Source organism: Pyrus communis, chromosome 8 (genome assembly GCF_963583255.1).
Source record: "Pyrus communis chromosome 8, drPyrComm1.1, whole genome shotgun sequence".
NCBI classification, from domain to species: domain Eukaryota; kingdom Viridiplantae; phylum Streptophyta; class Magnoliopsida; order Rosales; family Rosaceae; genus Pyrus; species Pyrus communis.
The window spans coordinates 2759751-2774740 of NC_084810.1; the positions used below are offsets into that span (position 1 = coordinate 2759751).

General features: G+C 38.3%; 1 protein-coding gene and 1 pseudogene across 1 annotated transcript; both read right to left on the reverse strand.

Moving 5' to 3' along the window:
- Positions 1–4634: 4634 nt before the first annotated feature.
- Positions 4635–6145, reverse strand: LOC137741863 (deoxypodophyllotoxin synthase-like; annotated as a pseudogene).
- Positions 6146–10662: 4517 nt separating this feature from the next.
- LOC137742605 (3'-5' exonuclease-like) lies at positions 10663–11778 on the reverse strand. Its single transcript, XM_068482514.1, has one exon. The coding sequence runs from the start codon at positions 11714–11716 to the stop codon at positions 11024–11026; it is 693 nt and encodes a 230-aa protein (XP_068338615.1). The 5' UTR covers positions 11717–11778; the 3' UTR covers positions 10663–11023.
- Positions 11779–14990: the final 3212 nt, after the last annotated feature.

Sequence of the window (14990 nt, forward strand, 5' to 3'; positions counted from 1 at the left end):
GAGCATACTCGGAATTTCAAGAGACTTTACAACCAATGCTCTACCAAGAACGATCCCTGACCGACTTGGCTCTGATACCAATTGTTGAATAAGAAGAGTATCCAAGATAACTCTAATGATCCCAAGAAGAAGAAAATAGAACACACTCTTAAAGAAAGCTCACAAAACAAACTAATTAGCAAAGCTTTTCTTATTTAGCTCTAGGCTTTGTTTTTCCTTGGATGATTTACAATGCTTGAGAACTTGGGTATTTATAGCAAACCAAATGATTAAACTAAGATTATTTATTACCACACAAAACACATTAATTGCACCTAATAATTTTTATTCAACCATACCTAACATTGCCTAACTTTCCTTGCCTAACTTTGACATTGATTTTCAACACTCACAAGCTAAAAGGCTAAGCTGCATATACATAGATATATAATACACACACGCTTACATATATGTAAACTGCAATAGCCAAGTAATGCGTATGTGTTTAGAGGATTAGAAGATATCAAATCAAACTTTAATATAAAAATGGATAATGATTGCATTTCATGTAACATTCTACATTGACCAACAGAGAGGGGATGATGTGTCTTATATGTACATGCCCACCTCCTATAGCACGAGGCATTTTGGGGAACTCACTGGCTTCAGATTCCATCAGAACTTCGAAGTTAAGCAAGTTTGGGCGAGAGCATTCCCAGGATGGGTGACCCATTGGGAAGTTCTCGCGTGAGTTCCCAGAAACAAAACCGTGAGGGCGTGGCCGAGGTGCAAAGCCGACAATATTGTGCTATGGCGGAGTCGGATTGGGATGTGAAAGAATGATATCAAGGCCACTCTGCCATGTGGTGCAAGTGTGCCGACGAGGACGTCGGGCCCCTAAGGGGGGTGGATTTGTAACATCCCACATCAACCAACGAAGAGGGGATGATGTGTCTTATATGTACATGCCCACCTCCTATAACACGAGGTCCTTTGGGAACTCACTGGCTTTGGATTCCATCGGAACTCCGAAGTTAAGCGAGTTTGGGCGAGAGCATTCCCAGGATGGGTGACCCACTGGGAAGTTCTTGTGTGAGTTCCCAGAAACAAAACCGTGAGAGCATGGCCGAAGCCCAAAGCTGACAATATCGTGCTACAGCGGAGTCGGGTTGGGATGTGACAATTTGGTATCAGAGCCAATCCCTAGCCGGAAGTGTGCCTACAAGGGCGTTGGGCTCCTAAGGGGGTGGATTGTTAGATCCCACATCGTCCAGGGGAGTGGATCCTCTATGTCTTATATGTACATGCCCATCTCCATATAGCATGAGGCTTTTTGGGAGCTCATTGGCTTTGGAATTCATCGGAACTCCGAAGTTAAGCGAGTTTGCGTGAGAGCAATCTCAGGATGAGTGACCCACTGAGAAGTTCTCATGTGAGTTCCTAGAAACAAAACCGTGAGGGTATGGTCGGGGCCCAAAGCGGACAATATCATGCTATGACAGAGTTGAGCTCGAGATGTGGTGGAGCCCGGATCGGGATATGACATTTCACCTTTGAGAATTAGCTCATTTTTTTATTCATTTGGATGATTGGTCTCCCATTCAAATGATTTTTATTTTATTTTTATGGATGATCCTTAAATAAAGACTAAAAAATTAAGTGATTTCGATTGTAAATTTTTTATGATTAAGATACGTTATTGTAAATGGAAGAATGGGCACATCCTTGGGGAATCCAATAGCCAAAGGCTAGAAATTGAAGGAATAAATTATGAAATTATTATATCAGTATCGCTTTCAACTGTTATCAATATTTAACAAACGACTAGCAGAGGTTGGAAATTGAAAGAATAAATTATGAAATTGGTAAATTGGCAATCAATCTACAAGTTAACGGAATGACGCATTACAATCCAAAGCACATGAGACGTACCTTTTTTATTTAATGTAATTAATAATTTCCCACTAGTTTGAATTGTAAAAACTAATGTATTTACAATCAAGCTTATCAAACTTAACCATCAGGGATGGTTCAGTAATTGGAGACAAATTTCAAACTTATATTTCATATGGTACGTATTGGGTTCGATTCTTGGAGTGAATCACACGATAGTGGTCAAGGTGAACTATCGTGGCGAAACCACCAGCTGATTCTTTTTTTTTGTTTTGTTTTGAATAAACCACCAGTGTTCTCGGCAAATCAAGCCATTGCCTGTCTTGGGAAACTTGTCACTTCTACCTTGTGGCATAGCTGATTAGGTCATCCTTCAAACCCTATTGTTTCTCTTATACTTATAAGTCTAAAGTGTCTCTTGTAAAGGATGCATCTCCTATTGTTTGTCAAAGTTGTCTGGAAGGAAAGTTTACAAAACTACCTTTTCAATCAATGTCAACTAGGTTTGTAATCCCTTTTGAAGTTATCCATAGTGATTTGTGAGGACCTGCACGATGTATATTCATTGATGGGTTTAGGTACTATGTCATTTTTGTCGATGAATGTACAAGATTTTGCTGGATGTTAAACTTATCAATAAATCAGAGCTTTCTTCTGTCTTTGCTACATTTTATCAGTTTGTGTATACTCAATTTTCAGCAAAGATAAAAATATTGCAGAGTGATGGGGGAGGAGAGTATATAGGAAAAACATTTCTATCTTTTCTCACTAAAAATGGTATTACTCACCTAAAGTCTAGAACGAGAGATGGTACGCTGCTTCTTGGAACTCCATGAGATAAGATTGGATCCAAAAAAATACACAATATCCAATTGTGGACCTTCTGGTATAGGGGTAGTCTGCCCAATCTGCATTAGAATAGGTGACTAAAATAGTAGAAGTAGGAAACCGTCGAACATCATAGGAGATGTCAGGATGGGTTATGGTGAGATATTGTAGGGTGCCAACCATTTGTCGATAAAGGGTAGGATCAGTGAGATCATTACAATCAGTGCGGGAAAGTGTACCTTTAGAGGCCATTGGAGTGGAAACACGTTTACAGTCCAAGAGACTGCTGTGTTTGAGAAGATCGACTGCGTACTTGTTTTGAGTAAGATGAATAGAATCGGAGTGGTAAGTAACCTCCACGCTAAGAAAATAATGTAAATGTCCCAGATCTTTGATGTCGAATTCGGCCCCAAATGTTTGAATAAATGAATGTAAAGCCGACGAATTACTACCAGTGAGAACTATGTCATCCACATAAAGTAGCAAAACCATAATGGTAGAATTATATTTGTAAACAAACATAAAATTGTCAGCCCGACTTTGAATAAAACCTTTGCGAATAAGGAAGGAATTGAACTTTTGAAACCATGCCCAATGAGTTTGCTTGAGGCCATAAATGGCCTTATGAAGTTTACATACATGATTGGGACTAGTAGGATCAACAAAATCAGTTGATTGCTGCATATAAACTTCTTTAGAAAGATTGCCATGCAAAAAAAGGCGTTTTTAAAATCAAGTTGCCGAACAGGCCAACCAGAAATAACGGCGAGAGATAGAATAGTTCTAATTGTTGTGGGTTTAAGCACTAGGCTGATGTATCAAAATAATCGATAACAGATTGTTAAGGGAAACCCTTGGCAACCAAACGTGTCTTGTATCACTCAATCGTACCATCAGATCGCTGGTTGACTTACATCATCATGAAATGATTACATTAATAGTTTCTGTTTTATTATGTTTTAGGCAAAAACATACAAAGTTACACTAAATTTTAAGTCCTCATTCACTTATGTTCCTTGCAGGAATTTCCACAGTTAAACATCTGTCTTTTTCACCTAATATTTTATAGGCAAGTAAAACATGTTCTTCACATTATATACATCATTATATTTCGCAGAGCGGATTATAGGGAGGAAAAATAGTGTGGTTGGTAAAAGGGGAAGGAATAGTCTACAAAATCCCTTCAAAGCTGGTCAGATTGAGAAAGTGAAATATATCAAATAGTTTTAAGGTTTTGGTATGGATAGGAAATGGTAGAGATACAGAATGTTCTGGCTACATGTGGAATCACCTAATAAAGTAGGTAAACAAGAGGAACTTCCAAGTTTGAAAGGGTTCAAAGACTTGTCATGTTGAATTTATTAACATGAAGTCTTACCCTAGGTTTCAGAAAGACTTAGGTATCAGTGAAATAAAAGCATCACTTTTGTTGACGATGCAATGCTAACGATGACGTTTGGTTGAAGATGGTAAATATTTTGTTATCAAAGGAACATGCATGCAGTCCAGTATATAAAATCTTGATCTACTTTGTTTGGTTTTCTTTAATTTATTGTGAAGAATTCCACAAATGATTTATATGGTGAAGCACCAGAGTCACTAGTGGAAATTTGGAAAATTGCCACTGTTCAATCCGTGGCCAATACTATGAAAAGTCAAGATGTGCTGGGTCATTTCAAATGCGACAATACTGTATTGAGAAAACATCTACTTTCTTTTTTCTTCAATACAAGCGACGGTGTAGAAGGGGTCGTTCAAGACCTCAGGCGTGGAAGGGTTCTTAACAAATTGAGTTACATGGTCTCTTACAAGAAAACATCTTATTTAACGATAGCAATCTAAAAGGAAGAAACAATAAAAGAAAAGAAAATACATGACAGTAGAAAATAAAGGGCAAAAGAGGAACCAGCCGCTTGGACCTTGGACCAAAGAACTCAAATGCGGCAGTATTCCTGGACCGTAGGGCCGGTAAGCCTTACCGTCAAGGATTTTACTTCTTTGAAAAATTCTAAATGATCCAGTGGCTTGTACAGTCGAGGGTGATCCTCGTCCACGAGTTCGCGTGGTATGCTCACCACGTCTTTCATTAATGTGAATTGCCCCATCGAAATCTTACCCCATCTTCCGGCAAAGAAACTTTATATCTACAATGTCGTACTTTATCATTGCTCCAAATCTATTTCGTTGAATCAAAATATCCATGAGATTATATAATTATACTTGAAGGGGTTTATATTTCGAGATCAATGTACCTGAAATACATCTCCTGCTAGGTATATAACGGATGACGGCAGTGGATAAAAGACTATACAGTCACCATCCTTTGTATATATTTCCAGACCACAGACCGGGTTTTGATGAAGTATGGTGGAGAAGCTATTGTCCGTATGAGGGGTTAACCCCACGTCCCCAGTTTTCTTGGGATTTTTGTATTTATTGAATCGGAGGTGGTAAGAAGTTGATTGAACGTGAGCATTATCATACTTCTCTACACCGTAGTTTTCAAATACTATTCTTGTCACTACTTGATTTAGTTCTTCCATCGCTTTTGCATACTCAAGTGCACCCTCACTGGTCAATAAAGAACATTTTCTAAATGGGTAAGTTACAAGTGAAGTCAATATGTTAAACATTAATTAATATGCATATAATTTAAGATAATTTAAGAAAAGCTAATGAAATGGGTTTGAAAACTTTGAGTTTTAAAGATAATAACAAAATAAAGGGTAAAGTGAACATGATTGACTTTTTAGTGTAAAAATGTGGTTTTTTGTTAAAGTGAACAGTACCGTGAGCCTTTTGTTAAAACTCTCTATAATTTAATGTTTTTTTGGTCACCTAGTGATGATTAAAGAATGCATATATAATCACCCACCCTTGGATTTGATATCAAGGATGGAGAATAAATATATTTGCTTCTTAGCCCCAAAAAAAGATTTGTTTCTAATGTTTTAATCAAAACTGTTGATTTAAAATCCTACGGTATGTAATATTTTGGTCCATAAACTATACTACTATAGGAAAAAAATGTAAATAATGTCTTCAGTTTAAATCTTAAAGACGAGAGTTGTTGATATGTTAAAAATATGTATAAAAATCATATACCAAAAATGGTCGTTTCCATTAGGCCAAAAATGACGAGTGAACTTCTGAATCTCTCCAGTAGTGTTACTAAGCACCCCCAAGGCTTCGTCATGGGCAGGATTGTAGATAGATAGGCCCCTTTTTTGTCTCGCACTTTGACGTCCCTGGGGAAATCCAACAACTCTTTCAATGCACCAACGAAGGAGTTGTGAAGCTCCTCCAAAGGAAGTTTGTTGGGCAGGATTGCCATGAAACAACCAAGCCCTTCGAGTGCATGGCAAACTTCCTTGCGTATTGAGAGCCAAGAGCTTGTCCCGGACTTCGTAGGGGAGGGTGATGGCTCTGTAGGGGTGGATACCATATTTTTAAAATAAAATATTTAAATGATTTTATCTTTAATTTATCAATATTTAATTAATATTTTTATCAAGTTGAGCGAGGAAGTGGGCCCTCCTCAAGCCATGTCATCATTTAACAGAAAAATTGACAGACAAACTAACGGAGGTCTAACTTGCAACAAATTTGTAAGATAATGTATGACATTATAATATTTAAAACATGAGGTATGAGATTGTAATTAGACTCATAGTTAATGTAGTTTTGTGTAATTTACCCTATTATATATGACATCTCTTTTGAAGATGCTCTTAGAAGATATCAAATCAAACTTTACTATAAAAATGGACAATGTTCGCATGCATTTCCCCTTCGGGAATGAGCTCGTTCTTCCATTTGCAAAGAATGTATTTTTACCATTAAAATTTTATAATTGGAACCGTTAAGTCTCTTGATCTTCATTTGAGGATCATTCCTAAAAAAAAAAAAAAAAAAAAAAAATTCAAATCGGAGGTCATTTAGTCATCCAAATATCCCAAACAAATCAACACTTCATCATGAATATGCTATTTGGTGCCTATATCATTGATTTATTTTGATACATTTGGATGATTAAAAGGTCTCCAATTCAAATACTTCGTTTGTATGAAGGATCTTGAAAAAGAGATAAAAAGTATTGAACGGTTCCATTTATGAGATTTTTATGGTTAAGATACATTATTTGTAAGTAAAAGAATGCGTTCATCCCTGATTGCTAGCATGGAAACTGAAAGAATATAAATTATCAATATTCAACTGACAACAGCTAGCAGAGGTTTTTTTTTTTGGGCAAAACAGCTGGCAGAGTTTAGAAATTGAAAGAATAAAATATGGAATATTATATACGTCATCGTCATCTCTTTAAATCGAACTTTAAACTATTTCAATTACAAGTAAAAATAAATCTATTGGACCGCAATTTTAATTAATAATCTTCCACTAGTTTGAATTATAAATACAAATTGGATTTGTTTTACATGAATCACGTCACATTGTAGAGTATAATTAGAGCAACTTGCCTCGGCTTTCATCTTTAAATTGTATAGTAATAGTGAACATGTGCATTTGCCATTGTTTGCTCTTTTTTTTTTCATGGAATATGTACTGTGCAGAAGCTACAAAAAAAAAAATTAGCAATTAAGCTTATCAAATTTTATTTAAACTTGAATATTAATTCTTCTAGAATATGGATAAAAAAAATACACAAGCCAACGGAATATTGAGTTAGAATCCAAAACACATGAGACGTATTTTTTTTTTATTCTTTTAGTTGTTAATAAACACTTGAATAAAAATGATACTCGTTCATTTAATTTTAAATTAAAAGTCAAAACTTAAAGATAGGATCTAGTGAACTACCAAATGCATTTTTTATGTATTCATAAATCGTTGAACTACCAAATGCATTTTTTTTGTCAAAAGCGCTGTCAAGACCACCATTTTGTTTAATACATGGAAGTTCAACCATGGGGAGAATTAGAGATTAACCTGACTCTACTGTTTTATGGGATTCGTCTACTATGTGCTTCTCTTCACGTCTCATCGGGCGTTCAAAACTTTGCTCTTCGTCTGTAGGAAACAATGCGAGGGCCTTTGGATCGTTATGGAATTGTAGTATGTTGTTGTGAAAGTAATGTGCCTTTAGAAATTATGGATCAGAAATTTGATGTGCGGATCTTTCGAATTAAAATAATTAGGATTGTTGACCTTTGCGTGAACCACTTTGAATGATGGTTGATTTTTTAGCCAACATGTCCCGAATCATTCTTGAATATTGTAGTTGGCATGTACAATCTAGAATTATGTGTTTTATCAATAGATTTTTGAGACGAGACTTGTGCTTTGTTTATAGGCATTGATTGTACTTAAGCACTTGAACTTTGTACTAGGGGTGCTACAGTGCGGACTCTAGATGAGTGACTTTAATATATGCAATACAGTGATTAACCATGAAATTCTCATGTGATATACTTTATGGATGTGGCATTGAATTATAAATATGTTTTCTATTAAAATTAATGTTGCTTTTCAATTCAGTCATTGGTCTATTATAAGGAATGTGTTCTTCCATGCATATTTGAAATGATTGTGAAATGAGAAAGCTAGTAGCGGACCTCTAACTTAGTGCCATGGGGTTTTGATCTCGAGCTTGTATCCTATGGATTCCATTGAGTGAGTATGGAATCCTACTTCCAATTCGGTTCCATTATGTGAGTATGGAACGTGGAATCTTATAAATTGTAGGCTTCGACTGCACTATGTCACTCTAGCCCTACTTTTGGCGTTTTTATGAAATAGAGGATTGAAAACCTTTGTGGGTCAATCTAGAAAGTGCGATGGACGTCTGTGTGTCTCCTTTGAAGTTTCTAGCGAGATTTGACTATGGTTTTACAAAGTAAGGATTTTTGTTAATGATTCTAAACTGAGAGCGATGGACTTGTCTTTATTCCTATCACATACTTTCAATTATCGTCACTCACACGAGTTTGCAACTTATCTAGATTTTTACTTTGCCGGTGCACCATTCCCATGATGACGGGGCGATTGTGCAAGTGATAGGACTGAGTAGATACGAGGAGCTAGTAGGGTATAGCAGAAAGGTCATAGAGCTTGGAGCAACTGGGTTACCCTTGTACCCTTCCTTGTATTATGTTGGATTATCTATTTTGGGAGCCCACGGGCATGGTACCCTAGAGTATGTTGGTGTACATACCCTGTGTTTATATTTGTGAGCGATAGCTATTATTTCTAATATTTCATTGTGTATATTGCATGTATTTCTTGCACCATCTGCTCTCTAGAGTCATGTGTCGATCATGGATAAGTTTTGTTCATCTCTTAAATAAATCGAAAATGCTTGGTCTCTCGCCAAAATGTAATCTTAATTTTAATTTGGCTCTATATGTAATTGTTCCTAGAATATTATTGTCAATATGTATTTGTTTGAAAATAAAAAAAATTTAAATTAATTGCCACGTCAGATTATATATCAACCAAATGGAATGATCTAATAATCTAAAACTTGTGTCAAAATATGATGCCACTCTTTAACCCACGCAATCTGAATTGTCTCAATCAGAGTAACAATCTCTGCAACAATTCCATTTGGATAAGAAGATGAAGCAAACGCTCCTAAAAAGACCATTAAAGTCACGAAAAACGCCACCACTACCCACCTCTATAGACATGATTAAGGATCAATAGCAACTAAACCAATACGGCAGTGCTTACAACAATAATTAAAACCATGCTGTTGAGGGTTTCTCTCGTAGTAATGGTTGAATCCACGCTGCATCAGGCACAATGCTGTTGAACTTGATCTTCATCGATCTTTATGCAAGTGATGCAAATGACACAACTTGGCTGTCGCCCTCGAAGCCATTTTCATGTCCGAAACGCTGGCGGCTTTGAAATTGTTGTCAAATTGTAATACTTGTACTTCCAAGTCTCAAATTCCTCTACACTACAATTGGTCATCCATAATAATGCGTCGGTGCAAACGCTTTTCTCTTGCTACTTTTGTTCTTGAAGAACAAGCCTGCTATGAGCAGAGCAAACTACATTACTCAACCGACCCAAGGAACTATCGACAGTCTATACTAAGCCAACTGGCCCTTCTCCTATACCCGGCTGAGATGGAAACGTATGGGGTGGACGGAAAAAGGGAAGGAGTTTTCTCTTCCTTTCCTGTACGGGGGAAAAGTAGAGGGGTGTGGCGTGGATGCAGACCCATCACATTCTATCCCTTAAAAATTGGACAGATTGGAGGAATGAAACAAATTAAATCGCAATACGGTTTGATGCAAGCTCAAATTGTAAACATGGGAACATAAACCTGTACGCATCACATATGAGAAACTGGCTCTTACAGTCAGAAATGACGGATAAAGCAGCAATTCAAGGACTCCCCTCAACAAATCTAATGAGAAAATTGACCAATACTATCAAGTCTCGACCAATACGAAACTAAGTTGCAATTCTTCTGGGTGCAGACCAAAAGGAAATTCCTAACAAGTCTCATTTTATATCAACTACAAAGAGAGCATTTTGGAGTTCCTTTCAGCAGATTGGTCCTATAATAATTCATCATCAGGCAGACTATTATCGTTTCTTGTGATCAAAGAAAAGAGAACGCTTCAATGTCACCGAAACTATGATTTTTTGTTCAACAGGATCCAAAACCAGTCAGTCCAACTAATACCAATCATGCAATCGAACGAGAAGGAGTTGCTTACCTTTCCTACTTGCATTGAACAGATTAAAACAGGAATCCAACAATATATGCATATACATATGCCAAAGTCAGAAAATTCTGATCAGATGGAAAACATCAAGCAATTACTAAACTAACTCAAAAATTGCAACTAACAAAGCACCAATATCAAAAGCTTTCCACAATATCGATTCAATCCCTAACTACGACTGATTAAACCTGCAAAGCAAACCCAAGTTTCTAAAGTTACCCAACAATGTAAACAAATTTCTATTATGCTACTAAACGCATAAAAAACCCGACATTTCAATTTTCATCTCGAAGTTTCAACATCTCTGTTCCATTCCACAAACTCGCATTGAACAGAGGCAATCAGGAAACAACGATATATGTATATACATAAGCCAAAGTCAGAACCATCTGATCAGATGAGAAACGTAAAGCAGTAACTAAACAAGCTCATAAGTGCAACTAACACACATCAACCCGAAAAGTTATCCACAATGTCGACCGAAATCCCTAATTCAGGTCCATTAAAACCAGCATTGTAATCCAAATTTGTAAACTTACCCAACATTGTAAGCAATCGTGCTAAAGCCATAGAAAATCGACATTTGAATTCTCACCGCAACAATGTCGAATTGCAATCCACTAAGCACCCCTAAGATTCAATTGCCTAGCAATCTCATAAGCAATGAAAGCATCAACAGCAGCATACTGAATCTGATCATAAGTAAGCCACTGACTGTCCCACCTGCTCATCGTCACCCTCTTCGGCTTCTGCAGCTCCTTCCCCAGCACTGCGCTCGCCAACCGCTTCAACCCGGCGTTCCCCAGCTCCAAAACCCCCAACCTACGCGCCGCGAAACCCCGAAGATCAACCGCATTGGCGACCCGCAGCCCGTAGTCCAAAAGTAGCTTCTCACAATCGCTCTCGATCCCGACGCCGACGAACGTGAAGGCGGGATTGGCGAGGAAGTTGGTTAGGGACTGGGGAATCGATTCTGAGTGTAAGACCTGGAAGATGAGGCAATTGGGGTCCAAGCAGACGCCGGGAAGCACAGTGCCGGGCGGGATTCGGAGGGAGCCGGCGTAGTTGGGACCGGTGCAGAGCTGTAGGGTGGCGATCGGGTTGTCAGAGTTGCGGCTGAAGTTAGGGCGCCACTCGACGTCGAGGCCGACGATGCGGTGGTTGGGGTTGGCGAGGGTGATGGTGGAGAGCCAGGATTCCACCATGGCGGGGCTGTTGGTGAGCATGGTGTGGATTCTGTCGCCGTAAAACGTCACGTCGTACTCGTTGTGGGTGTCGTACGGTAGCTGGTAGTCCACTATGCTGATCGCCATCCTGGCGGAGTGCAGAGAGAGAGAGAGAGAAAAAGAGGAAGAGGAAGAATAAGAAGAAGAAGAAGAAGACCGCCTGTTGACCTCCTCTGGGGATTTGTTTTGGTAAAGTGAAAACCGAAACGCAGCGTTTCATCTCGTCGACAGAAATCCCGCTGGACCCGCATAAAGTTCCGGGTTTTTAATTTTTTTCAACCCGCGTTCTTCTCCGTATTTGAAAAGCAGAGATTAGTTTATGAGAAAGCGACAGTTTTGCCCCTGCATTATGTGGCTTATTGTATAACAAGAAAGTTAATTTCACGAGGGTAAAGTGGAGATTTGAAAGTGTTGCAGTTATTTATCGAATCCTAATGGTACTAAACGTGTAACACCTTTGAATTTTATTCTAAGTGGAACTCGTTTAAATTGCTTTCCCTCTAAGTAATCTCTAGCAATCTGCATCCGAGAAAACCGCCGCGGGTGAGTTGGTCCGCAACTGCTTTTGGTATGTGATCCTAAACCGAAAATACAAATTGATCAAATAATTGCAGTCAAAGCATTCGCGGCATACTTCTCCCACACTCTATTGCTTTTGTCGAGCATGTACTGTCCTTACTTGATTCTTCAGACATTGAAAAGTTTCGCCTTCACGCAATGACATCAACAGTTCATCTTGTGTCGATGGCTGGATTCGCAAGCTATTCTGCATAACTTTGTTGAACTTGCTTTTGTGTTGAGATTTATAGTTGCCCGAAAACCTTTTCACATGCAAAACGCTAAAGTTTTTGAAGCTGGGGTCGAATTTTATCACCAATGTTCCGGCATTAGGATCCTTAAGATAACTCAATTTTACAGCTTTTCTGGAACTGCCCCTTACTTGAAGATTTGGCTATAGAAGGATCTCGCGGATATAGCAAAGTTATAAATTTCAACATTAATTCATGCTCCTGAACTGAAGAGGTTGAAAATAATATTGGGGTCTGATGATTCTTTGAAAGATGGGGACTACTTGTTATTTCGGCCCCAAAGCTTGAAACCCTTGATCTCCAGGGAGCAGGGTTTGTCAAATCATGTTTTGGAGAATGCAGACCATCTATTCAAAGCCAGTATTGTCTTCCATGACCACCATGCACATCTGAGTACGCTCAAAGTTTGAAAAAATTCCAATGTTGTAGTCTAGTTTTTTATTTTTATTTTTATTTTTTGGACAAAAAGCGATAGAGTGATATTTCATCATCTAAAGTTTCAAACTAACGAGCAAAGGACAATTCTTTCAGTTGGGTTTTGTCATAAAGAGCTTAGTGACAAGATATATGATGGGGTACGTAAATTCTTTGTGATGAACCTCCGTCTTATCTTATATTAAATAACGTATTTTGTATTAATGTTCTTGATAATATATTCATAATATTTTACTAGTTCTATTACCGACAATGATATTGATACCTTCTTGATGCTATTTCAATAATTGCACACTTAGGGTTGGATTTGACTAACTTGGCCTAACAAAACAAAGTACTCGGATATGTGAGTTAGCCTAGTTACGTGTTTGACACCATGTATCAAAGTATTTATACATTCTACCATAAATTACAATAGTTTAGAACATTGGTACACACATATTAAAATTTGGAGAGCAACTACATATATTTTGATTTCATTGGCACAAAAGTACCACCATTATGGTATACCGTGCCATGCAAGTCCTTTTAAATTTTAAATCTTATGGACCAATGGCCCAAAAGTCATGTGCTAGCTCAAAAGTCCAGTTTTCTTTTGTTTAGCTATTTAATTATATTATGAGTGTTGATAGACTCATCTCATTGTCCTATTTCTCTACCCATATTATAATTTCACTCACCTTAAAATGTTAAAAAAAAACTAAAATGTTATTTTCCCATCCCTTATTATTCCTAAAATAAACTTTAATATATATTCAAACTTTTATACATTTTTTTAATATATCCCTTCCTTAATCGCAGCACCACATTCATAGCGACAGCCGTAACCCCAGTCTGCCCACTTACCCCAACTCGCAACCCATCCACCACCACCTCTAAACAATCAAGTATCTTTCTCCCCTACCCACCACCACACTCTCTCCTGATCTCTGCCTCTCTGCCACCTAAACATGTCCCCCTTTTCACGCCATAACCAAATCCTTCTCCAACTTCATAGCCAACCCATAATCCTTACTCTAGACAGCCCCCAAACCCCATCCTCATTTAGGTTTTGAATGAATCTCATCCAACCTAAATCCTATAACCCAACATTTTTTTGTACAAATTGAAGTGGTTATGGTGGTTGATGGTGATGCGGCATTTACACGTCAGCTACCCATTTATAAACAAGGGTCTAAAAGTATTTTTCTAAAAGGATGTATATGTCAATAAAATTTTGATTAAAAGGTGGGTGGAAAATAAGACAATGAGGTGAATTTAGTAGCACTTTTATATTATTTGAAGTGACAAGTAGGTGACGTGGCCACACCACAGTTCGGAGCCAAAAACTCGATATTGAAGGGTCAAAAATATAAGGGTGCGTTTGTTTGGCTTCACTAACCTTCACCGGACTACTCATTAGTGCAGTTCTGTGTTTGTTACATAGTGGGACTATGTTTAATGGGATTGAAGGGGACTTGCGTTCATTAAGGCCATTTCCAACCGACACGGTCAAAGGGCTATAGGGCTAAAAATAGCTAATAATAACACGAAAACTGTTTCACCCTCTTGTTAGATCCAACATCGCCTTGGGGAGATGATCCTCTATGCCTTATATGCACACGCCCACCTCCATATAGCACAAGGCTTTTTGAAAGCTCATTGGCTTCGGAGTTCATCGGAACTCCGAAGTTAAGCGAGTTCGTGCGAGAACAATCCCAGGATGGGTGACCCACTGGGAAGTTCTCGTGTGAGTTCCCAGAAACAAAACCGTAAGGGTGTGGTCGGGGTCTAAAGCGGACAATATTGTGTCACGGGGGAGTCGAGCCTAGGATGTTGTGGAGCCCGGGTCAGCATGTGACAATTTGGTATCAGAGCCAATCCTTGGGGGGAAGTGTGCCGACGAGGACATCAGACCCTTAAGGGGGGTGGATTGTTAGATCCCACATCGCCCAGGGAAGAAGATCCTCTATGCCTTATATGTACTTACCCACCTCCATATAGCACGAGGCCTTTTGGAAGTTCACTAGCTTCGGAGTTCATCGGAACTCCAAAGTTAAGCAAGTTCGCTTGAGAGCAATCCTATGATGGGTGACCCACTGGGAAGTTCTCGCGTGTGTTTCCAAAAACAAAACCAT

Coding starts and splice junctions, on each gene's coding strand:
- LOC137742605 (XM_068482514.1), bottom strand. CDS start 11,716: ATGGCGATCAGCATAGTGGACTACCAGCTACCGTACGACACCCACAAC.